General features: G+C 35.6%; 1 protein-coding gene across 41 annotated transcripts in view; it reads right to left on the bottom strand.

Moving 5' to 3' along the window:
• The window catches only part of NRCAM (neuronal cell adhesion molecule), a 150464-nt gene that overhangs the window by 29079 nt on the left and 94535 nt on the right, over positions 1-26850 (bottom strand). For 29 of the 41 annotated variants that reach the window (XM_035325672.1, XM_035325682.1, XM_035325858.1 and 26 more), the window contains 15 exons: positions 25050-25234; positions 23763-23894; positions 13342-13485; positions 12156-12267; positions 11666-11832; positions 11435-11582; positions 10744-10868; positions 9851-9880; positions 8384-8485; positions 6426-6623; positions 6242-6312; positions 5125-5350; positions 4747-4862; positions 784-988; positions 468-590 (listed from right to left, as the gene is read on the bottom strand). In XM_035325672.1, the coding sequence (XP_035181563.1) occupies positions 468-590; positions 784-988; positions 4747-4862; positions 5125-5350; positions 6242-6312; positions 6426-6623; positions 8384-8485; positions 9851-9880; positions 10744-10868; positions 11435-11582; positions 11666-11832; positions 12156-12267; positions 13342-13485; positions 23763-23894; positions 25050-25234 (2084 nt within the window). The remainder of the gene's footprint in view (positions 1-467; positions 591-783; positions 989-4746; positions 4863-5124; positions 5351-6241; positions 6313-6425; positions 6624-8383; positions 8486-9850; positions 9881-10743; positions 10869-11434; positions 11583-11665; positions 11833-12155; positions 12268-13341; positions 13486-23762; positions 23895-25049; positions 25235-26850) is intronic. The other 12 variants (XM_035325890.1, XM_035325708.1, XM_035325882.1 and 9 more) reach the window with 1 other exon arrangement.

Here is a 26850-nt window from a genome sequence, read left to right as displayed (position 1 = left end):
CAGTAGCATATGGATTCTAAGGAAGTGACTGGCTGAATTGAAATAATGAGCAGTTCAATTTAAAGCTAGTATAACTCTGACATGAATGAATGGCACAGAGATGACATTTTCATTTTAGAGTGAAAACTGAAGAAGCAGACAACAATATAATTGGATGTATTTTGATCTACTGCTAATGATATTTTCTCTGCAGTCAGAATATAGGATATATAAGTGCCTCTAACTTTGCTGACAATTAGGGTTTGAAGAACAAAAAGTAATGGAAAAATCCTAACTTTGCACTTGAGCAAGTGGAATTTTCTAAATAGGGTCAGATATATTGTCTAAATATACTAATATTTTGCAAACGTGACATCTACAATGCAATCATATCTTTTGTACATTACAAATTTAGCATTTTTCTCAGTAAATTAATTTCTATTCAGCAAACATATTGTAAAAGGTGTATATATTCATAATTAACTTACTTGGTTGAAACTTCAGTATGTATGATATCAAAACACCATTTGGATGGGTAGGTGAACCCCACTCCAGAGTCAGAGAGTCCAATGTTGGGTTAGTAATCTTCAAAAAGGAGGGTGAGCTAGGAACTTTTAAGAAGAATATATAGTAAATACAAAGTAGATGAACTTAAAACAGCTCATGAATTATTAAGGATATTACCATATTGAGCCAGATTATTATTTTATGATGTCCAAGATGCAAATTTAGCAATTGCATCCTTAGTATACTCATTTTGAATACACCGTTTTTAACTTAATTTCTAAGTTTCTCATTTCATACCTCCTTCAGGGGTCTTAAATACTCTGTCTGGGCTTGCTGGTCCTTCTCCTTTACCATTAACAACTCTAACATTCAGCTTGTAAGAACTATAGGGCTCCAGCCCTGGCAACATTCCAAAAGTCTTGTTTCCCCTGAAAGTCAAGATCTTTTTCTCTATATGCCGCTTACTCCTTCTGGATAGACTCTGTACTTTCCAGTAGTAAACCTAAAGAAAGAAGAAAATCTATAGTGAGCATTGAGGTGTTCTGATTTTGCGAACTCTAAGCTTTTCCATGAGTATCCATAAATTATAGGCACGAATAACTGCAATTTTAATGAGTTCAGGTGAGAAGCAGCATAGAGGTTTCCTGATCCAGAAGCAGACTTTGTCTAGAAACAGTCAAGTCTACATGACTGGGTGAAGACTACCATCTGCCAGTTCTGCTCATGTTCAATGCCAGTTTGACACAAGTTCTGGTTTGGGACTGCATTTTGTCTGACAATTCTCATGTTAGCATCTGAGAGGGAAGATCATTTAAACCATCTATACTTGCAGTAATATGTCTACACGGCTTCCAAAGCAAACTTGGCACCATATTATAGATGCCTTTCACCTGACTACACAAGATATATTCCCTGTGATGTGGAGGCCAAATAGACTTTTCAAATGGGAAAAAAATAAAAAAATAAAAAATTCTAGGCTGGAAAAACACATAAAAAAGTCATGAAAGGCCTCTGAGGATACAGTCCTGCACTGTTCTCCACATACGGTCATAGGAGAAATATTCTTCCATTTATGTGATAAAAAGATCAGAACACAAAGCTAATTCTGATGTCCGTTTTGCTGATTTTCTTTCTAAGAAATTACAGAGCCTCACAGGCAATTACTGGAATCTTCTTGACTGCACCATGTCTCTACCACAATTTCTGGAAAGACGGTAACAGTTGTTCCTACAAAGACTCAAGTTAGTCCTCTGACTGTCACATTCAAATGCATCATTGTTCATTTTACACAGCAAAATTTTCATGCACGTACAATCAGACATTAAAACCGATAAAGCAATGTAAATGGCTAAAACTCTGACTTTGTTTATGCCAACTGTAAAACACCTACTTAAGAAAGCTGGGATTTCACTTATGAATTCAAAAAAGGGAATTGTTAGGACTTACAAAGCTCAACTAGGTTGCTTATAAAGAAATACACTAACACCAACTTCATACTGCTGTGTATCATTTCACTCCAATTGCTAAGTGCCACTGTGTTTTACATTGCTTGAGTTAATGTTTTTCAACACTGTCAGATGTCATCCAGTAACTCTCATCCTACCAGCTAGTGTAGAAAGACATTTATAAGTTAAGAAAAACTTGAACTGATGGTACTATTAGTATTGAAACTCATTGGGTATAGCTGATTTCAAAAGCACATTATTATAGTTGGGTCATCACTTGTCCAGAGCCAGGCTGTAATAGGAGACCTTTAATAAGCTGGGTTTGATAAGCAGCTGTCTACAAGAGGAATATGACAGTAAAAGAGATTGCATTACATTTTTCACATATTGAATAACCACTGACATTATATGAATAAAAAGAAAAAATGGCAGTAGTAACAGTGAAAACATTTTTTTCTTAAGTTTCTTCTTAGGTTTGAAATGCTTCATAGTACCAAAGTATATCCAGCAATAGTTAATTAATATAAAAACAAAATATAAGTGATATGGGGTATAGACTGTTACTAGTTAGATGTCTTTCTGCTTTGTTTGTACATTTGTCTTCAAGATATGAATCAGATATGAATTCAGATAAATACCCATCCCTTTACTAAGAAATGCACCCTTAATGCAACACTGCATATTGGGCTACCATCTGAAATAATTTTATTACTTAGCAAAGCCTGCATTTGCTAGCAAGATTTTGCTGATGCGTCTGAAAAAGGATAGTCATGTGCTATGTCAGTAAGACACTTAAAGCATATTCTGCATCCATGAAAAGTTTGCAGCTTGACTTCAGAGAAAACTTTATAACAATAACTATCCACTAGGTCTTAGGATGTGTCATTCCTTGTCTAGTTTTAGCTTGATTTAGCTGTATCTGCAAAAAATATTTAAGAGAGTTCTGCTGCATCTGCAACTTATTCAAGGATATACCGTTGTCTCATTTGTGCTAGCTGCAACAGCAAAAATATTCAGTGGTCAGGTTAGTTGTTAATCCCGCAGTCTTGAGCTTATTTTATTTATGATTATTGCCCAACTTATTTTAGCTTCAAAATTGTTTAGCTTTGTGTAATTGTGTGGTTCTTCTCCCCACCCAATACAACCCCCCATTTTTTTAAAAAATGCTAAAATAATGTACAATATATAGAGAAGACTATCAGACTAAATAAATTATCATGGCATGACTAACTCATCAGGTAACTGGAGAGGCAAGAGTGCAACCCATTACCAAATACAGAGGAGAAAAACCTGGGATGATTATAACTCTCTGTAACTATGCCTTTGTAATGTGAGAATACTGGATGCACTGGTAAACGTTTTTGTCTACTGCTTTTTTGAATTAATTTTGATCTTTTACAGAAATTTGGTGATTTGGGTTGTCATTAGCGTTGTGGTAACAAGATTAATAAATTCACTAAATTCTAATTGTCACATAATGGTTTTTAGTTGCCCATTTACTTGTAAAATACCAGGTTGACATGAGAGTATAATCTACCAGATAGTGTTATGAACAACTAGTAAGTCCTGCTCCTCAGCCAGGTTTATTACCTAGGGCAAAGCACGAGACCATCTACAAATACTTATGTTAGCTCATTATTGAACTAGTTTAAGTCACTCCAGCCAGGGTATTTTGTGGCAGATAAGTCACATCCACATACCAGGAATGCAACAATCTGTAACACACAGAGGTTTGGATTCAATGCTCTTGAATGCTAGCCCTTCGTTTTACAAATATTACATGCATTTCTTTTCCTCCAGATATTTTCCTCCTTTCAATTTTTTTCAAATAGTTCTTTTACTCCTTTCATTCAAAAAGAAGTAGTTCAAATTAGTGTCTTACAAAGTAACCTAGCTCAGGCTGTACAACTAGTCTGTTCTGTTAGAACATTTTATTCCTATACCTGTAAAGGAGTAGAGAAGTAATTACTTGTTACTTTCTTCTATTGTTGCACAGGTCAATGTACCCTCTCAATCCACCTTCCCCTGCCCAACTAGTCCACCAGTCTTCTACGGTTCCAAGTTTCTTCTGATGTGTTTCTAGTGCAACTTCTGAAGCAACTTTTGTGATCAGATTTTCCCTGATCTACTGAGGATACCAGCTGCCCTGTTTCTTACCTTGAAGTCCTTCTGTCTCCCATTCTCTGTTAATTGCAGTCTTTTGTTTCCAACACAGCCTTCTCAGTTATCACCAAAGCCAGTGCATTACCTTACATTAAGCTTCCTTCAGTTATACGTGCACTCCAAATCTTCCACCTTTTCCACTCTCTCTAAACTGAGCTTTTTCCTGGCCTCTAAAAAGACACAACTCCAAGCTAGCAATTTGCTAGTCAGAACTATGTGACTAATCATATTATGGTAGAAGATGAGCAATGGCCAAAAAGTTTTTCAATAGCATTACACCTAAAAGAGACTCCTACAGAAACTATTTCTCTTCATCCTCTAGGTATCCTTCCAGGAAAAAAAAAAAAAAAAAAAAAAAAGTGTAAAACTATTATATATTTTTAAAATCTATATAATGTGTGCAAACTTAATTGCAAGCACATCCAATTTTTATTCAAGGACAATGTCACAGGAGACTAATACTAAAAGGCTGGAACCTTGCTGAATTAAATGAGTCATTTCAATGCTGTTGCTCTTGTCAGCAAAACTTGTCAACTCACTGAAAAGCAAGAATCCTCTTACACATCAGTTATTTCAATCTGGATACAATCTCATGTAGGAAGAGTGATCTGTTTTATTAAATGAGGGATAGAATGCTTTTGACTGTACTTACCTTGTACCCTTGAAGATGTCCTCGGACACTTTTTAGTGGAACTGGGTCCCAGTGCACCTTTGCCAATGTGCTGTTAATAACATGAACCTGCACATTGCCTGGCGCAACCATTGGCACTGTGAAGAAAAGATGTAACAAGTACCTAGTTAGTTAGAATCAGACAAGGAGTAGGTTAAAAAGCTGATACTGTTAAAAAGCTGACCTCAACACAAATACTATAGAGTTTTATGAACCCTTATTATCCCCACCTTACTTCATTTTAATTTAAAAAATATTTACTATACCCCCTTTTTAATACTTTAATATTTTGAATTCCCATTTAGGTTACACATTTAGTCACTTTTAATTAGTACCACTGAGTCAAACTAGGAAACTTACAGTCTTCCCCTGAATGTCCAATCACCTCTGATGGTTCTGGTGCATATCCCAGGTCATTTAAAGCCTGTACTTTTATTTCATAGGGAACAAAAGTCGGTGTACCAGACACAATATATTTAGACACATTTGCAACTACAACAGATGTCCATTCATCATCAACATCTTTCTGACGCCAGCTGACTTTGTACTGAAGTCCTGGTCCATTAGACTGAAAACCTTTCAAAGACTGAAATAAAAAGAGCAAATCAAACTGTTTTTTTTCAATATTCTGAAGTATCTCAAAAAAATCTGAATTCATTAAGTTATCAATATACAATTTTACAGAAAATTTATCACTGTGTTCTATGACAGAAATGAAGAATTGTTGAAATTTCCAAGCTATGCAATTTATTTCTTACAGCTCAGTCAGCTCAGTTGCTTTTCATTTATTAGTAAAAGTTATACTGAGTCTTGTGAATAAGAGACCAGCTCATTATCACACAACCTTTCATTGGGATTTCTATATACATATTTGTTTTCAAATTTTTTTTTTTAGAAGTGGAGTAAGAAGAAGTAGATTTGCACCAGCTCCCCCCTAAAAAATGTTTTCCCTAGAGAATGTTTCTTGCCTAGGATGGGAAATTGGTTTTACATGGCTCTCCTGAGCTCCTGTCATGATGCTAAGGGCATAATAGAGACATAAAAGTTTTTTAGTGGAAGAGTGCACAATAATTCAGCTTATCACAGAAGCTGAGCGTAGAATTAATCTACATTAGAATTTGTCCTAAAAATAGCAATCTACTTGAGATAAATCAAAAAGTTTTTCTACATTGGCAGCAAAACATGCTGTATTACCAAATTAGTGGATTATCTTAGAGAAATCAATAAGGAAAACAAAGCACCTTGAAAAAAGATTTTTCTTTGATAGCATGCAGCTTTTCCTTGAAAGTGAAGAATATGAAATGTCTACATTTTTATTCTCTTTCAAGAATATTGTAAACACACAATACGTATATTATTTCACAGGGTATTCTCAGGTAGATCATTTTTATTTCTCTAAAAACAAAAACATTCTACAAAAACACTACTCACAGAGCTGAAAACAAGCAAATGAAACCTCCCAAATCCCCAAACTTACCTCCCATGTTATTACCAAATTATCAGGTTCTGAGCCTATCCCTTGTACATTAGAAGGATTTTCATCAGGGTCTAAAAACAAAATATTTACACATGAACAAAAATGATTTCTACTTCCATTACAAGGAAATTTGATGCTATTCATAGCATAAATCAATCACTGGTAAGCAGGAATACTTATTTACTTGCAGATTTTGTCAGGTACTGCTCAGATGGTTCACTTGGCTGACTTCTACCAATTTCATTGACAGCTATCACACGGAATGAGTAGTTGACATATGGAGACAACTTCAACTGTACTGTTGTCTGAGATCCAGGAACTTCCGTCTGGTAATGCCATACCCCTGGCTCATGTAGTCCATCTTCATATTCAATCACAAAGCCTGCAAACAGAAATTGAATCCAATTTTATGTCAAAACTTGCAACACCTTCCTAGATCAGTGAAGTAGTTTTTGAACGAGCTAATCAAAACTGAGCAATCCAATTAACGTTTTTAAAAATCATGGAAACTGAAGTACATAGGACATATGTACACAAGGTGGTTCTGAAAGGTACTACGTCGATAGAAAGATAAGAGAAACACTCTTTCATTATTTCATATTCTTACTAATGCAGTTGTCAGGCAACACATTATTAGAAGAGCTCTCTGTCAGGTGTTGGATTTTAATATAACAGGAACCCTTGAACTATCACAGCAAGAAAGTGAGACAAGATTGGAATTTTGATATAAAAGGAGTATTTGGCAAACAAATACATTGCTCCTAGTTGTATCACGCTGACAATAAAGCAGTGACTATACAATATTAAACACGAGTATTCCATTTTCCCCAGTGGAACTGTCTTAGTGAAAAACTATTTAAAGTCAAGAACCAATACTTAAAGAAGATTTTTGAGTGCACTTTTCACTATCTTCAAATTAAGCCACGGAATTCATGTACAGAAGCTAAATTACTTGAAGGTTCTCTGTGTGAATGTTATTATGATTGCAGTCAAGACCCTACGGTGTACACAACCTCAGGTATAGATAGATTTTCTAGAATTCCAAAAAGAAAATCATATTCATTACCAGAAACAAAAGGACCATTTATCTTCAGCTCTCAAACAGCCAAAAGAGAGATTCTAGTGTGTGAATCATATTACTTGTGTAAAAGGATCTCGTATAATGAAGTGTAATCCTTGAGTCTTTTTTTTTTTTTTAAGTGATAGCAGCAGAATTAACAGGCTTACTTATGAAGCAAATGTCTCATAATGTCGTATTTTGCAAGCTCTCAGTGGACAACACATGAATTTAAATTTTATTGTAATTAAACCCAGCATTATTTATTTGGATGAGTTCAATTCCCAATATGACTGTATGCAGTAGAAAAACTGATACAAGCCACCAGCTAGTATCATCTCTTTTGAGACTGTGTGAATGCCTTTCAACACAAAAGCCAGACTTTTGTCATCTGTTCTGGAGAACAATCAATGCACTGACACAAGAGTATATGAATAAGCTATAAGTTAAGTGCAATTCAACTATTTATATTAATCTTAAAAAAAAATAGCCAAACAAAAAAACAAACATAAACCCCCTCCCAAACAATCAAACAAAAAAAAACCACAACCCTCTGGTCTGTATTTTCATGAAGCATAGGCTTCTGTCACTAGTAGTCATGGATAATCCCCCTAAAGATACTGGTACTAATGCTATTTCCAGTTCATGGGAAGTACTAAAGAGTTAATGAAAATGTTAGTAGATTTCTCCTTATGAAGCACATAGAAGTGACTTTCTACTCATTCAACTAATGAACAAGTCTGTTCTCTACATATTCATAAGACTGGACATAATCATACAGAGCTCACACCAGTATCATCTTCTGTGTTAACTATGACAGGTTTTTGGAATAAAAGCCCAGATCTTTAGGGCATTAAATAAGTCTTTCAGCTTGGCAGTGCAGTAGAGGATAACCAATGAATTTTTGTTATGTAAATAAATGGCAATTCACAGAATCACAGAATCATTAAGGTTGGAAAAGCAAGTAAGGTTGTAGCAAGTGAATTTGCCATTCTTCTGTGCTGCACACAAAATTTATATCAGAACTTTTTGGGATCTAAGAAGAGTTAAGGCAATTCTGTTACAATAGATACAGACAAACATACTTGTAATAGGACTGTTATTTTCATCTCCTGGTATCCATGAGAGTTCAATGCTTCTTTCTAGCTGACCTGTCAATTCCAAGTCAAAGGGTGGATTTGGCCGAGCTGTAAATCAAATGAACATGAAGCAAATAATCACAATAGAATATGGAGTTTCATCTGTGAAAAAATCCTTACATTCCAATCAAAAGAATTCCACAAATACAGCAGTAATGACTACTAGCATGCAGTTTTTACAAAACAGATACAAAATGGAGAACTGGAAACTTCCATACACTAACAAGAATCTGTATTTCATTTTATCTCCATCTGATTGTGATATAAAATGTGATACAAAAATGTAATGAAAGGTACAGAAATATGAAACGCATGTTTAGTTTATCTATGAATGAGTATGAATGGTACTGTATTCTAACTAGAAATATTTAATAAGATGGAAAATAAAGAAATCACATCAAAGAAGGTTTTCTAGATCACTACAAATATTTTGCATGTGAATTCAAAGCAAGTATAGTGTAAATGGAAACAAATTGTGAGTTTCTAAGCCATTTATTTTTGTTGTACTTTTTAGAAAACCTGAAACATCAAACAATCTGGTAATATACACCCACATAATACATGAAGATGAAAATATCCATTTCAAATTGCTGAATTTGTTACATGAATTGTTACACAAAAATTAAGACTAATGAATAGGTTCACTTAAGAATGCATAAGCATTTTCTCAAAACTTGGTAAGACTTACATAAATGTGCTCATTGCTCATATTTAAAAGTGTTTTGGGCATATTATATAGATTTAAAAACACAAATTCAGAAAAAAAATGCTATCAAATTAATGGGTGCATGACGTCCAGTTTAAGACTGTACATGACTGACAGATTTTGAGGGTATTTTAACTTTAATTTCACAATCCTTATTAGCAGATTTAACAATCATTAACAAAACTGGGCAATAAGATCCTACCACTGTTATGAGTGAGGTAAAATGAAGACAAATTGTGAAATAAAGTACTTTACACCTAGAAAGTTGTTATCAAAAGCAAAGGAAATTTTGAACAAATTTAGTTGGTGCAAATTCTTTGATAGTGAATTAGCTTTCAATAAACTGATGGATTTACCTTTTAAACCTTTCATTTATTATTATAACTGATTTTCATTACAATGTTCACGATGAGAAAAACATTATCACACTACAACCTGAATTAAAAATAATTTATATTTTAAAATTGTTTATTCCCTAAAATACAAAGCACCCTGCACTGTGAAATTCCAAAGTCCAGTCTTCCACTAATGAAGCAGTTGGTAAAATGGGATGAAACCACAAAACAAACACACATACATACACAAAAACACAGAAAAAAAAAAAGGGGGGGGGGGGGGGGGCGAGGAGAAGATGTTGCACTTTCCAATAGGCAAATGAGAAGTATATCTGGCAGATGATGTAGGAAGGGAACTTTGTATTAGTTTACCGTAAATGATAGCTGGAGTTGGGGGAGCAGCTGAAAAGAACATTAATATAGATGATTTAATCAGTTAGTAGCCAAAGGTACAGAATATAGTAAGTAGTTATAGATTGTAATAATTAGAAAAAGTTAACTTACAGTAAATAGTTGAGTTTAAAAAGTGATAAAAGTATTCTACAATAATTTATCTTTTTTTTTTTTTTTTTTTTTTTTTTAATATGAACGGATCAAGAAAACACACATAAAAGAAACTTTTAAAAAGTACTAGATGCTTGTAAGGACTATATGTCATTCCTGGATAGGCGTAAGATCACAACACAATTTTAAAACACAAGCAAACTTGACTTTCAGCTTGAACTGGTTCAACTTAACTTCACCGGGTAAGAATAATATGGGACATCTACTTAAGACCTTCTTAGAAACTGGGAGAAGGAGCAAAGTAACATATTTTACAATAACCTTAACTCATAGAAAGTTAACAAGGTGAAGGAATTTAATAAGAAAGTCACTGAGAAGTCAAACAATCAAGCATGCTCAGTCTTTCTGAAGAGTAATTCAGCTGCAAAAGAGTTTCCTGAAATAACACGTTCAAATATTCTGCAATATGTAATTTACTGTGTCAGCTCAGGTGTGATACAAATAGAAACCTATACCGTGAAACTGCATGTGTCCTGAAGCTGTTGGACCCTTTTGTAAGTAGATGATTCAAAGGCAAACTTTCAGATAAGATTATTATATTTTCAAACCTGAAACACATACACAACTTGGTGAAATTCCTTTTTTCCTGTCTTAGCAACCAAAATTATGTTTGTGCTTTTCATTTTTAATCTAATGCTGTTTTTATACTTAACAGAAATTAAACACAGTATTGCTATCATAAAGTTTTAGAGTATTCTTACCAACAACAGTAAGCACAGCACTTGCTGAAACACTGTCCAGAGTAGTATTAACTATGCAAGTATATGTTCCATCATCTTTATCAGTTACATTCATAATGGTCAAGTTGTCTTTACCAACTAGAAACCTGTAAATACAATAGGTTCAGCCACTGAATCAATAACTGGAACTGTTATAAGAAATTGTTATATTGTCAAATCCCATATACTTGTGTATTTCAGCAAATATCTAGACAACAATGTAGGCTATGGTACCGTGTCAGCCTTTTCTACATTGCTCTTAACCGTCTTCCCACAGTAACTGCCCATTCTTCTAATGCATTTTTATTTCCAAATATACTCAAACTACTTTTAATAACTACTTTTAATTATCTGTGATCTACAGCAAAATTGTCTTCCCTTTGTTATTACCCCTTTAGTTTCTTATGTCTATTATCTTATACTTACAATTTATATACATGATTAATGTACACATTTAAAATAATTTACATCTCATTTTATTCTGAATTATATCTTAATATTTTCACTACACTAGACAAGTCTTTTAGTCGTCAAATATGGGATAGTGATGATATTTATCGGTCTTGTTTGGAAATTGTCAATAGATCATTATGTGACTTTCAAAAGAACAGGAAAAGAAGCACACGGAGGAAATGAGAAAATAAAAAATAAAGACAAAATAGTTTGTCTATACCTCTCATCATCTGGCAGTTCATCATTGTCCTTCAACCATATAACTGTTGGTATTAAGGTAGAATCATGTTTTATTATACACTCAAATGAAACGTGGCCGTATCTCTGAATCACTTTGTATTCTGGCTGTTTAATTATCATCGTTGGGTCTGAAATTTAAAATGACTATTAGATTTTTAGAAAGTCTTCAATTCTATATTAATCTGTGATGAAAGGGTGATTAATTTCTTACCTTTAACTTCCAATTGTACTTCATTTTGTATCTTTCCTAATTCATTCCTTGCAACGCATGTGTATGTGCCAGTACTATCCTTCTGAGCCACTGGAATTTCCAAGGTTCCATTATCATGGAAAACGTATTCATTTCCCCGCAAGATGCTGCCTTTCACTCCCTTAAACCTTTATACGAAAGGTAGTTATTATTATCCAACATCATACTTAAATTCTATCATATTTTATTATCAGGGAATACAAACTTGGACTGATACATGAGCAAATACATCACATAATGACAGCATCACATAATGAAATTTAAACTCGATTCTATATGGGTAGCTTAAATGTTACTATATCAAGTATAATTAATATTGTATTAGCATATTGAAATTATCTTAAGTTTAAAGATATACTGTTTTTAAATTGTAAATACAGTCTCAACTGTTTGTTTCCATAGATGCAATTGCTTCTTTTCATGTAATTTAAACACAACAACTATAACTTACCATTCAATCTCAGGTTTAGGTGAACCAAAATAAGCACAGTCTATTAATGCAGGACTATCTAAGATGACTTGATACAGTTTATTAGCAGGAGTTAGAATTCTTGGTGGCTCAGCTGAAAAGACAAAGATGTTTGGATATAGATACAAGGATACAAATACAAAATATGAAGGCATCTAGCAGGGTAAGAGTATCCATGAATGTCCTTCTCTGAAGTGGTTTCTGGTGTCAGCTTAAGTCCACTTTTGTTTTACTACTATTAGCCTGAGGAAACATTAATGTAGCAGAATTTTCATGTGAAAAAATGTTTCTTCCCTGTTTACAAGTAACAGGGATGGATACTAAAGCCAGTGACTTAATTTGGAAAATTTAAATCAGAACATACTTCACGAAGAGAAAATCATGGGAACAGACTGAACTACATAATTCTGAAAAAAACTTCAGAAGCTAAGATCTATTTGGTGAAACACCTCCATTTTTGAACAGAATCATGGACTCAAAATGAGGTCTTTTAAACAACTGTCACTCAATCAAAGGATCTGACAACTCTTGCAGGAGGCCATTCTGCCTTGGATTTTGCTGCTAACTTTGTTAACTTCAGTGGGAAGATCGAGAGGTCACAATTATCTCACAACTTGAAACATATCCTTGGAGGCCTTCAAGACAAATGTATAATCATGTCCCCTCACAATAGCAATTTAAAGATTATCTTTTGTATGATAGGGTTTAGCTGAGTCTTTTCCAGGGATTATTTGAATCCAGGATCACTTCAGAAGTAGAATTTGTTCTATACTGCAGTTTTCAGATGAAACAAATATTTAACTGATCCAAAACACCAACAATCAATGAAACATACTAACTTAAGAAATATTAATTCCTGCCTTATTTGTTACACTTATGTTTGTTATGATTTACATTAAAAAAAAATAAAAAGAGGTAAAATTTCTGCCAAGTTTCCTTCAGCTTTGACAACCAACCTTCTTACCTAGGAGCAGTGAAAGGGAAATTCAGGAATATTCTACAAAAACAACCCCAAGATATCTACACCCTGGGCTTTTACAAGGCTCAGGACATATGTATATTCCCCCATATTAAAGACCTCAACCAAGGCTTGGGCATGCAACTTGTATAGTAGCAGGAGACAACTAAATACCCAGAAGACTGAAAAATACAAAAATGTGTTTCTTACCCAGAACATTCACAAATGCATTTGCTAGCAAGTATCCATACTCATTAGAAGCATTGCACTGATAGACAGCACTTGATCTTTCTTGCACAGCTGAGAAAATAATGGTATCACCATCTACCTTTCTGCTAGGATCTTCTGGGGCAACTGTTGGTACAAAGAAAAAAAGTTATTTTCTTAAACTGCCATTGCATAACATGTTTCATATTTCTGAAAAGAAGAAACAAAATGAAAGCCCACATCCTTTGTTCTACTTTCATGCATGACTGGGTAAAATGTGAATTCCAGTATGATTTAAAAAGTTAATCCATTTCTACACACATTTAATTCAAGATTGTTGAGTTCTCTCTCATTTTTGAAGGTTTTTGAATTGTTAGATTTTTGTCGTTTTTTTGCCCCCAAAAAATGAAGTTAAGATCATATTTTGCAGGCAATAATGAAAAATACTGACATGATAAGATTCAGAGAAATACAGACAATATCTACAAAAATAAATACTTCTGAACATCAAAAGAAACTTGTTAGAATAACACTGAAACTTTACGGCCTCTATGATTTAAAGGTTTCAGCTTGTTGAATCAGTTTTTATACACAGAAATAATTCCCCAAATATAAAATCAGCCTTAGTCAGTTGCAAACTATGTCAAAGTAAAACACAAGTAATTCTTTTGTACAAAATCAATAGTCTTCTCAATAGCTGTGTTAGAAGTTCAGTAGGTGGCACTCTTTCCCTGATGTAAGTATTATACGGTGCCATTTCTTCAACTAATCTGTAGTAGCATGAACTGTCAAACAGCTCCCGCAACCCAGAATAATTCTGAATGTAGCTGAAAATAAAATTCTGAGATACTGCTGAAGAATAATAGCTGTCAGTTATCATACAACTGGATGAAGTTATAGACATACAACATGGAAAATAACAGCTTGAAACACTGCACTGCATAAAAATGCACAAATTATACTTTCATTTCAAAATTATTAAAGTAGAAATATATTAACATATTATTAAACATATTGATAAGCTTATAGTTATATTAATATGAAAAATAAATGCATGTATGAATAAATGAACACGTAGTGTGGTTGCATCATCAAAATTGGAGCTTGAGAAAATAAGTATACTTGTGGAAGACATTTTCATATAAAATTATTTCTAATTTCTTTGTATTCATAGAGAAGATCAATTGAAATAACATACATTTTCTGTAAGTGACAAAACCTTTTGATTCTGACAATATCTCAGTACTCAACTGTACAGAAGACAGAGATTTTTTTTTTCCTACATATTCTCAGGTCTAGTGAAATGTCTATTACTGAATTTTCTAAGAGAGAAGAAACTATATGACAGGGACCACAGTTCTGACCTCCTGCGTAAAGACATTTCCATCTTGGGTGAACTCTGAGGCCTCTTTGTGTATAAAGTAATTACATCAATTTCCAAACAGATACTTCAAGAACAGTTCTCAGCTCCTATCTGAAATCATGTGGAGTTAAGATCAATACAACAAATTAAAAATTTTTGAAATCAAGAAAAACGTACAACAAGAATTGTAAATGGTTAACTATTCTCTGGGCTACTGCATTGCTGGCACTTATTTTTCTCCTTTTTGGCTTTGCTTCCTATTGTGTTCTGTGTTACACATTTCTTCATGTTCCCACATGAATGACATTTTCATTAAAAGATTCATGGGCTGAAAATAGACAGAGCAGGTGAGTAGCCCAGCAGGCAGGCCAGTCATCTGTGAGAAGTGGTCTGTTTCTGCACACACATCACAGTTAAATGGAAAATACATGCTACCATGCTACCACCCTCCCAGGAGGCAGAGGTGTGCCCACAGCTGCTCTGCCCCATGCACTGTGCATCCCTCCACTCATCCCCTCTGAATCCTGAACCACATTTTCAGCACCGGGGTGCCTGTTCTAAGAAAAAAGCTGTGGGTCCTAGGAGAAAAAAATAAAAACAAGAACAAAAACTGAAGGAAGTATCTTTTTTTTTTTTTTTTTTTTTTTTTTTTGTCTGGTCTAGCTACCTGCATGCTGAAGAGCATCGTGTTGAGACTGGCGTCTACTCAACATACTGTCTTCTGACACACCTCATTCTCCCACACAACCCACACGTCTTTGTCCACGTACTACACTGCCTCTTGCAGGGCCAGACCCTAAAAATCAGATGCTGCACCACCCATCTGCTTTACTGCTGCACTCAGACAGTGCTTGTTGGCTTTTACGAGGTCTCTGGTCACCTTATACAATGGCTTACAATGGCTGTGCGAAAAGGAGAAAATGCTTTTGACATGTTTGATGGATCTAAATTTGGCACTGGCAGGCAAAATAACAAAGAATTACTTAATACTTAGAATGGGTGTGCACAACTGGGATTATGAACGATGAGGATTTGCTATAAAAGTTCTGTTGTAATGGAGAGTTGAGCATGTGTTCTGTAACAGCAACATTCAGTTGCAAAATCAAGTCTCAACTTATGAACATGCTTACATCTTTTCTGATTGCATTTTTTACATTATTTTTCCATCACTTTGTATAACAAGACAGCTTCTTGACTATACAGCTACATACAGCCTATTTCTGTTCAGACAAGGTATAGCCTCTAGGAGATAAGTTTGTCACAGCCAGCTATTGGCACTCTGAACAACATCTGTTCATCTGAACCCATATTCTCATTCTGTTTCATAAGCTTTTGACAGCCCGAACAATTACTTCTGTTAGCATGTTTAGAGAACCACTATGGCACTCTTTTTTTCTTTCCTGGAAAAAAAGACAGAATTAAATGTGCTGTCTTAACAGAAGCAATTAAAATGCACGATTATGCTTAAAATGGGAAGAGAATTTCCAGATTTTGTTGAGATTTGTTTACCCTTTTCTATTGAAGCACTTAATTATCCTGATCAGTTCTACTTACTGGTCAATGTTTATTTGTGCATTCTCGGGAAGCTAAACAAATGAAGATTAGAACAACTGTCAACCGCAGTCTGTAATAAAACATTATCAATCCAAATGAATGATACAGACTAAAGAATTCTAAGAATGTATTTTTTTTCCAGAAAATTATTAAATCATGAAATGTATTTACTGATTTTACAATTCTTTAGCTCAAATCTTTAAGTTCTTTGTAAAACCGGAACATACAATCCATCACTTGGAGGTTTTTGTTTTGTTTTGTTGTTTGTTTGTTTGTTTGTTTTTAAGCTTAAAAAAGCTTATGACACAGCCATGAGCAACCCGATGCTAATAACACCTTTCTTTGAGGAGGCAGGTTGGACTAGATGACCTCTAGATCCTTCCAATCAAATCCTATGATGCTGTGATTTTAAAATGAAATATTTTAATTTTAAAAACATAGATTGACAGTAAGGCATTGCTCACTGAGAAGGAGGTATATACTTGTGATTGCTCTTCTGTAATTTACTATGGTTCACAAAAAGGTTAATGTGAAATTGAGAATTCCTGCAATCTGAGTTTGTTATACCAGTACCACATTCTGAAATACAACAGCATATGAGATCTAGCTGACATCAGATGTTCTCAGCTCTGCTAACTCAGAGTCTAAGTCCCACAGGGCACAGAATTAAGAATATTTTTCCTGTTGCCTGAGAAGCATGATGTAACCTAAGGTAATATATATTTTTTTTTCCCAGAGGCATGTGTAGATTACAACCTTAGTTTGCAGGATATATGCACTAACTGTTTCTATTCTATAATGAAAATGTTGATGTCTTCTTCAGATGTTGTAGTAGAGATTTCCTCTGGCTGAAAACAAGCTAGAGAAGAAAGAAACTAACTTATTTGCTTGATTTTCCTGTATCAGTGAGAACACATATACTTTTGGCATGTGTAAGAGCTAATTTTATCCAGATCAGTAAAATGTCACATAAAAACACAGTAGAAACAGAGAATTTCTCTTTAGAAAAGAGTAGAAATATTCATGACTATCTTTAGATACCTGCATTTTTTTAGCAAATCAAAGTTATGAATAAAAATAATTATAACTGCTATGCATACACAGTCACTACATATGATTGATGAAAAACCTTACAGATAGCAATTTTTATTTATTTTTTAATTCATGAATAAGATGGTTTCAGACTAGAGAAATATGCAGAAAATGCACGAATTGATAGCAATGTAAGAACAGAAATTGTTCTTTAAGTGTTATGGTTCATAGCCACACTTTAATCTCTTTACTAAAGCTGACCTTTCATTTTGCATCAGTAGCAGAATATTAATTTCTCAGAGAATCTGAGAAAATTATTTGATTTAGACTATTATAGTGAACATTTGTTGTTGTAGTTCTACTCATACTATAATTGTGTCCTCAAGTTTATGCACAAATAATAGTGAATGTAAATGGGGCCTGAAAACACTACTGGCTCATAAGACATGATTTTCGAAAACCCTAACCTCAGAGATTGCTTTGAAGGCCCTGTTATTATGAAAAACAAACAAACAAACAAACAAAAATTAAAAAAGCAAAGAGAGAATGCTATTTTTTTTTTCTGATATGAATTTAGACATATGGTCCTTGTATAATGATGCCTTTCAGGTTCTGACAGGATCACAGGATCTCTTGTATTACAGCAAATTTTCTAAAAGTAACCTATCATTTTTCTTTACCTGCTTATTCCTCCAAAAAGTCATGTTCACAAGTAATTTATGAATAAAGTAACTGTTCTCAAAATGAGGAATGTCTATCTTAACTACAACTGAGTGACTGAAATGACAGTTTTGAAGAATTATTTGTAAAATGTTAGACAATACATATTGTGATGTATTAACTTTGACAACAGGAGAATGTCATAGAACCAGGACTTAACAACCAACCAAATGAAAAAACTGGGAGGAACTTCCAGTGTGTAGTCACCAAGCTGTACTGATAAGAAGCCATGTCCCTCACTCAGGCACCTCCCAGTTTTTTATAAATTACATGGTCTCTGAATGGGCATCCAGTTAATATACTTTTGGCTACAGCGGACTAGCCTCATAACATTTGAGAACCCAAATAAGGGGACATTACGCAGGACAGACCTGTTCGATCTCTCATCATTCCATCTAAATACTACATTAGGCATTTAGAGAATATTACTCAACTAGAATCCCTTATTCTTCTCCTGGGATGGGGCAGATGACAAAGAACGGAGAAAAAAGGGATTTTAAACAATATTTTAACTTACTTGGCTTAACTTTCATGGTCACGTAGAGCTATAGATGTATTTCTGCACAGATGCATATAGTTCCAGGGGTATGTGCAGAAAGGTTGCGGGTTCTGACACAGCAGAGGCTTTGGTGATACTTTCAGAGCTGAGTACAAGCTGGTAGTAAAACAGCAAGACTGCGCAGTGTCATGAGACAGACTTGAAAACCTGTAAGGTCATACTGACACGGAAGCTAACCAAGGAAAACAAGAAACTTGAGTAATACAGCTTTGCCTTACCCTACACAGAATCACAGAATAGTCTAGGTTGGAAGAGACCTCCAAGATCACCGAGTCCAACCTCCTACCTAACGCTAACAAGTCCTCCACTAAACCACATCCCTAAGCTCTACATCTAAACGTCTTTTAAAGACCTCCAGGGATGGTGACTCAACCACTTCCCTGGGCAGCCTATTCCAGTGACTAACAACCCGTTCAGTAAAGAAGTTCTTCCTAATATCCAACCTAAACCTCCCCTGGCGCAACTTTAGCCCATTCCTCCTCGTCCTGTCACCAGGCACGTGGGAGAACAGACCAACCCCCACCTCGCTACAGCCTCCTTTCAGGTACCTGTAGAGTGCAATAAGGTCGCCCCTGAGCCTCCTCTTCTCCAGGCTAAACAGTCCCAGCTCCCTCAGCCTCTCCTCATAAGACTTGTTCTCCAGACCCTTCACCAGCTTCGTAGCCCTTCTCTGGACTCGCTCGAGCACCTCCACGTCCTTCTTGTAGCGAGGGGCCCAAAACTGAACACAGTACTCGAGGTGCGGCCTCACCAGAGCCGAGTACAGGGGGACAATCACTTCCCTGGACCTGCTGGCCATGCTGTTTCTTATGCAAGCCAGGATGCTGCTGGCCTTCTTGGCCGCCTGAGCACATTGCTGGCTCATATTCAGCCGACTGTCAACCAATACTCCCAGGTCCTTCTCTGCCAGGCAGCTTTCCAACCACACATCTCCCAGCCTGTAGCGCTGTTTGGGGTTGTTGGGCCCCAGGTGCAGGACCCGGCACTTGGCCTTGTTGAACTCCATACCGTTGGCCTCGGCCCATCGGTCCAGCCTCTCCAGATCCTCCTGCAGAGCCTTCCTACCCTCGAGCAGATCGACGCATGCACCTAACTTGGTGTCGTCTGCAAACTTGCTGAGGGCGCACTCGTTCCCCCGTCCAGATCATCGATGAAGATGTTAAAGAGGACTTTACACCCTACAGTCAACTGCCAAAGACTTAATTCTGGAAGAGATGGCAAGTGGAAGAAGTGCTCTTTTCCTTTTTCTAACATCTCACTTGCTCCTCAGAAAAAAATATTTTCCTGTGATCCCTGCAATCCTTGTTCTGGGGTGAGATGTTTTTATTTTGGTAGTACTGTTAACTCCAAAGGGATGGCAGGCTAGCCACAACTGTCCTTTGGCTATCTTGCACAGAATAAATAAATCTGATTATCAGAGGTTCTCCTGTCTGCCACAGCTCCTAGGCCAGATGCACAATTCCAGCATCATGACAGCAGAAGCGGTGGATGCCTGCCTGCCCTGGCACTTCCCTCCCCTGCGAGGCTCAGCTCCTCAGGGCGCCAGAGACCTGGCAGATTTCATCCCACCCTCCCATGGCCATGATGAACAGCTTGTGTGTATGCTCACAGAGAACACGACGGACGACAAATCTGTGAGCTGGGGATTATCGAGGTCTTTCATGCAGGAAATCTAAGGGCTAATGTTTCTCCCTTAACTTCAATGTGATTAATAGTGGAGACTAACTAAAAACTGAGATTCAATGTGAGATGTAATACAAACAAATGAAGCACGTGTTGAAAGAAGATAAACAGCGCCTTTCAGTGCACTACTTTGTCTAAATTTAAGTGTGTGTATTTAATATTTAATAGCTCATCATGAACTATGAACTACTGAACCAATAAATTAGTCTTTTGTGCAGTATTTGCAATGCCTTTCTGAAGCCCAATTATGAAAGTGCTTCCCCTTCCCAATTAATCCGGGTTGTTACTTTTTTAGAAGTTGAGATACTTTATGCATGGTTTCCCTTTTGTAAAACCATGCTGAATATCTGAGCAGCAAAACACAACAGATTATGCAGCAGTATAAATAATGCAGACCTTGAGCGTTAATTGAAGCGCAAGGCAAGGCAGAATCATGGCCTGAACTTTCAATTGCTACTTGCAAAAGTAATTCTAATTGACCTCAATGGGACTGTGCATGTAGGTTCAAATTACTCCTGTGAGTAAACACTGCAAGGTTCGCTCCTTATCTCTCCAGCATGCCTGAAACAGCTTGCTTTAAACTGGAAGCAAGTTTTTCTTCAAAGCATTATTGTTGAAGAAAATGAATGAAAAGATTTCAAAGAAACTTAAAATCTTCCTTTAAAAGTATCACTTTACGCTGGATAATATGATCTAGAACAAAATTTATACCACTGCACTTTTTTTTTATATGTGCTTAACATGCATTAATCTTTATTATTATTATTATTATTTTGATATGAAGCTGATCTTCATCTTTCCCTTTCCATTATTTAAGCCTCACCCTTTGCCTGAGATAGGGCTGGATGGTTCTTCAACATTCCCCCTTCCTTGTCTGACTCTATTATGGAAAAACAAAACCGGAAGAATTAAGCATCTCCCAGTTGTGGTTTCCAATAGAAAATTAAAGTATTGCAAACAGATTACAGGGCCACAGGAGGCACATTGTGGGATATATGATGACAGCAGGGCTTTGAAATTCAAATGTAGCTCTTTTTCTTTGAAATCCTGCCATGGGTGTAGCTCTCTCAGCACTGCCCTGGAGCTGAAACAGCTGCTTTGGTTTCCTTTTACAGTGATTTACTAATCATTCAGCTGGAAGAAGAGGGGCTCAATTCTGTCATTTTGTAGTAAGTGAACAAAAGAGCAAACTGTACTTGGTAGTTTCCAGACCAGTTTTTGGTAACTCAGAATAATAGAAAATCACAAGAATCTTAAGAACTGCACTTTTTGTGATCGTCATGATTTTCTTTCTTGGATTCCCCAGACAGTTTCAGTGTACTCGAGCATTCAGTGAACTTGCACTTAAATATTTAAGGTGGCAAAACTTCAGTCTTTCTCAGCAGTGAAAGTGGCCTTTAACATAAAACTGAGCTACCCAGTTATTATTTGCTGTGTTCTTTAGTCTTCTTTTTTTTTTTTTTCCTTCTACTGACTTTGAGTGGGTAATTTTGTTAAAGCCATTTAATTTTTTTCTGAGTTCCCTTCAATAAGACTCTGTAGACTACTAATTACTCAGGGCCATCCAGGCAATGTATGCTGCCCTTATATTTGGGAAGTTTGGTGGTATCCTGCATCTGCCTCTACAAATTTTATATTTCTTAATGTTTTACTGCTATCCTGCAAAAATGCAGAACACATAGTTACTTTACTTGAAAATGTAGTTGTTTGTCATTTGAATAGCCAGTCCTACAGTTCTGACAAAGAAGCAGTGCAAGGCAAAGGTGGATCTCATAACCATCTGCAAAACTATCAGAATAGGAAGAAAAACATCTCAACAAAACAAAATGAAAAACAAGACTAAAGGCAACTATATAAAGAATAGTAAGCATGTTGAGACATCCTAAAAGCCAGAAAGGTAACTACAGGATAGGTATAAAGCTTCAAGCATAAAGCAGACCTCATGATATATGTACATACAGCATATACAATACAAAATTACATTGTTATTTTTCTGTTTTTCTTGAATACTTACTACTTTTTGGTGAGGTGACAAACACCTCTCTGAAATGGTGCTTAATGTCAGCTTACATAACTTAACCAATGTAAACTTCTTGTTTTCTGTCTCAGGCTAAAGATCTCAATTTATTTTTAATTAGGATTCCTGGAACAGGTTCTTTGCTAGATATTTTTGTTTCAATACTTTCCCTTACTTCACCCTTTTGGTTAAAAAAATAAATAAAAGTGTAGATACAGAGTATACTCTGCTGGCTTGTATGTGGAAAATTAGAAGAACTTCTATAGAGTGCTTTCTGTAAATACTTTACCCTTAAATTACCCCCAAAATTGCACATTTTCCCCCTCCAGTTCAGTTTCAGATCTCTTGTATCCCAAATGTTTTGCATGTATCTAATGAAGGTTCTTGTTTGCCTGTTGTTATTTCCTAGATTCAAACTGTAGAGATTTCTCCTCCATGTCCCAAACCCTGTGACACTTACTTTGATTAACATACTTAAACGTCTCCTGAAATTCCCGAAAATTAGTCAATACATTCCACAGGCCAGAACAGACCTATATTTTAAAATACATTATCTCTCACAAGGCAATAAGGCTGATTGTTTTTATGGTGTTGTCTCATGAAAGGGGAAGGATAAATGTAGAAGAACCAGGTGTGATGTGATGTAGAGTCCATGCTGAGTGCAAAAACAACCAACAACACGCTGCAGCATTCTCCAGCAAGTTCTACACAAGCAAACCTGTGCTTTATACAGCAGCTATCTTGTGTCTGTCATACAGCATTCCCAGTCAAAGCACTGCAACAATTCAGTGACTCAGTCAATGGCTCTGGGTAGCTTTTCATACCACCAGTTCTGGGTTGCTTTTCTTACCCATACGCAGACAAACAGCTGTTTCACTGCCTCAGGGGTTCCTTTTCTTTGACACCTACTTGGTACAAGCTGTTTTCCAGGCAGTTGCTGACGCACCAAGTCAGCTTTGCTGCTGCTTTTTAGTGCTGAAGCCTGGAAGGCTCCAACATCCTCTAAGCTGCGTATCCTGCAAAAGTGCTCTGAACATCCACAGAAGTGACGACTTGACCTTTTGTGTCACCTTTTCAATTCTTAGAAAAAACTAGTACTGCTCTGGGGCAGCAAATGAGAGATCCAGCAAACACGACTGCCACAGCAACACAATGGCAGAAATTATACCTCAGTAATATCCCTCAGAAGGGTACGGCACAGCTTTGTTGCTATGGCTCTGCCTCTGTAAGGATGCTACCAGGAAAGCACCAGACAGGATAACCAGATATACGTTCACAAATAGCACAAATGTGCTCTCAAGAACTTTAAAGGCACATTTTGTTGTTCCATCTTGAGTAACCACTGTATTTTTACCACCCATTTTATAATTTATTATAACCTGTCAGTCAAAACCTATACAAATGCATGTTCTTCATTTATATATATATATATCTTTTAAAATGATATTGCTCCTATTTCCTTATTCATCATCCTGTGAAGTAATTAAAAATCTTACTTGCTATGGGAACACCATTTGCTAACCAGCTTATGCTAGGTTTTGGGTTGCCATTAGCTCTGCAGATCAATGTCCCATCTTCTCCAGGAGATAAGACCAAGTTTCTGGGTGCTGTTATCCAGTATGGAGCAGCTGGGGTTAGAAAGAGAAACACAGCAATCATTTTCCAAAATTACCATGATTACAGAAAATCAAGAGGCACAGTCATGGTAACCATAAAATAATTCAAACAAGGTATGTATAGGTATAGACATACAGTTGTGTGGTCAAATTTTATTTTTGTATACATTATATTCAATGATTAACTGGTAAATTACACTTTGGCTAAACTGAGCTATTGGCTGCCTCCTGCATTGAATGGGGGATAGCTTTTAACTTTGAAATTTTAAGACAGTTGAAAATGCATAGAGATTGAAATTGACAGAATACTGTTCTTACCAAAAGATCTTCATCTATGTCACCATCTTTTTTTTATTTATTTTCAATAAATAACCACAAATAGCATATGTTGTCACATTTTGCAATTAAACTTCAGATTTTGGATTGATGGATAGAAGCAAACAGAAAACTCTTGAAAAGAAGGTTGAATATGATCATAAAGCGATACTGGACTACAGTAATATAAATAGGTTTTTAGTATGCAAAGGGAGCACTACACTTGATTATTTAAATGACTAATTAGCTGTCATCCCTTTTTTTGTTTGTTTCATGATATTCAAAATATTCTCAGTTTCTATTTGGACAAACACTTTGAAAGTGTTTTTAAAACTAGCAAGACAACAGTACGGGTAAAAGAGTCAGGAAACAGAAAAACAGAAATGTTCATTAAGGGAGAAAAAAGAGCATAAGATGAATAGAAGAACAGGGAAGAGAAAAAAACTGGGCTATATGAATGGAGAGCAGAAAAGGCAGAAAATAAAGAGGAGGTGAAGACAAGGGATGGGGAGGAAGACAAAGAACAAGGGAAAGACACAGTCTAATGACAATTAACCAAAGATCTAAAATAAATGTATTACAGGTGCAAGCTAAGAAATTATTTTACTGTTGCTACAATAAAATCTCAATTTAGCTTGTTACTTGACAAACCAACATAATAAAAAGAGAAACAGAAGTTAGAGATAGTCATGTCTGTCTGTATGATGGCAGAATTAAGTTGGTTTAGTGATCCCCGGTTATTTTTTAATATTATCATTCATCCTTTCAGTTACAATTTATTATCCTGGTAAGCATACTTGTCTTACTTTCTGGACACAGTCAATATTAAATTAATGATTATTTTAGTATTACCTTTCACAGTAACTGAAATGACATGATGAGTAGAACCTAATATATTTCTTGCTATGCATTTGTAGTTCCCAGAGTCAGCTTCAGAAACATCTATAATCTTGAGGGTTTTCTTAAAATTTTCAAAAAATGTTCTGTTGGCTGGCAGTTCACCACCTTCTTTAATCCATCGGATTACTGGTGTGGGTCTGGAAAAGCAAAAGTACAGATCAAATTAATGTACCACTGAAAAGGAAGATGAGAGTTCTATATGTTAATGTTTTGAACATGAATTTTACACCAATTATTTTAAGAGCCTTTACTCAGATTTTGGGGCATGTCCAGCAAATGTGCAGGATATGCCAGCATTTGTTTCTAGGAAATGACAAGCCTCACTAACACTGTCAATGGCCATCTGTTCATAGGTTTAATAATTATGGAATACATTTGTCTGCTGATTAATCTAAAAACCTCAATGGTTAACAAATGAATACAAGTGTATTTCAAATCTTACTGTGCTTATATTTTTAAATTGATGCTCATGATGGTTTAAAAGGTAACTTCTAGATAATGATAAGATTACAACTGTCCTTCATTTAAGCAATATTGTAATGCTTCATGGACATCATAAATATTATAGCAATCTGTAGGAGACTGAAATTTTTCCTATGACAAATCAAGAAAAAAATGACAGTTCTGAGTCAAGTACAGCTACTTGTAACTGCATCCTGGTTGTGTCCCATGTTGGCTACTGAGGCTGAAAGTTGTCCAAACTCATGCAGACATACCTTTAAAATTACAGGAAATTAAAAGGTGTTGCTTCCTGAGTAGAATGTCCTCTCTCAAATATTAATGAGTCAGGGCAAATATTCATTTAGCAATCTAATATGGGAACAGGGACACCTAGCAAAGTTTATTTTTAATTATGGTATCAGTAATTAGGAGTAGTTGTTTTAAATAAATACTGAATCTGGCCTCCTGTTGAGAACTATGTAAGCTTCCCTCATTGAATTATTAAAATAGAAAAATACATTACATTTAAAGACACAAATACATATAATGGATAATATTTTATTTTTCCCTGTTTTTATCCAGCTATTTTCCTAGAGTTTGGACCTCTGATTATTTTTATTGCAGGGTTGTGGAAAAGCATATTCTACTCCTACACACAACTGTGATTATGCTAGTGGTGTTGATGCAAGGACACCTGAACAGATCACAGCTGAGGCAGAAACAGTGCACTGACCTTTGCATCAAGCTGTGTCAAGCTGTGCATGAGCGTGCCCTGTGGAGCTTATGCAAGTGCATACATCTGCATGATGCCACGCTGCATCATTTGCAATTACTGGCTTACCTCACTGCTACTTCAGAGTGCTCTGCCTTCTATGCTTTTGTCCATTGTCAACATGTTTATAGCTCCTGAAATAAATAGGTACTAAAGATTTTCTACTTCCATACTAACCAATCTATTCTCTTTCTTCCTGAGAATGAAATTGATTTAAGATCAAACTAGTTCATGAAGTTAAATTGCTCTTTAGTCATTTTCTACTTGCACAATTTACAACAAAGGCAAACATGCATTACATGGAAGAAACAAGTACCGATTAAACCCAATTACAATGAGAAGCTGGATGTAAGTAGCTGAAGGTATGTTCTAACAACTCCCACCTAGATGATGCACTAAGTAATTATTAGCATATATGAGCAGCTTTTTCAGATTATACCAGCAGATTCTTATCTATTTTTATTCTATTTGAGAGCTTAATGGTTATATAGTTAGGAAAAAAACAGAGACTTATTTCCCAAGTGAAATTCTGCACACATG

The sequence above is a fragment of the Oxyura jamaicensis genome, chromosome 1 (assembly GCF_011077185.1).
Source record: "Oxyura jamaicensis isolate SHBP4307 breed ruddy duck chromosome 1, BPBGC_Ojam_1.0, whole genome shotgun sequence".
Classification (NCBI taxonomy): Eukaryota; Metazoa; Chordata; class Aves; order Anseriformes; family Anatidae; genus Oxyura; species Oxyura jamaicensis.
This window is presented reverse-complemented; position numbering and strand designations above follow the sequence as displayed.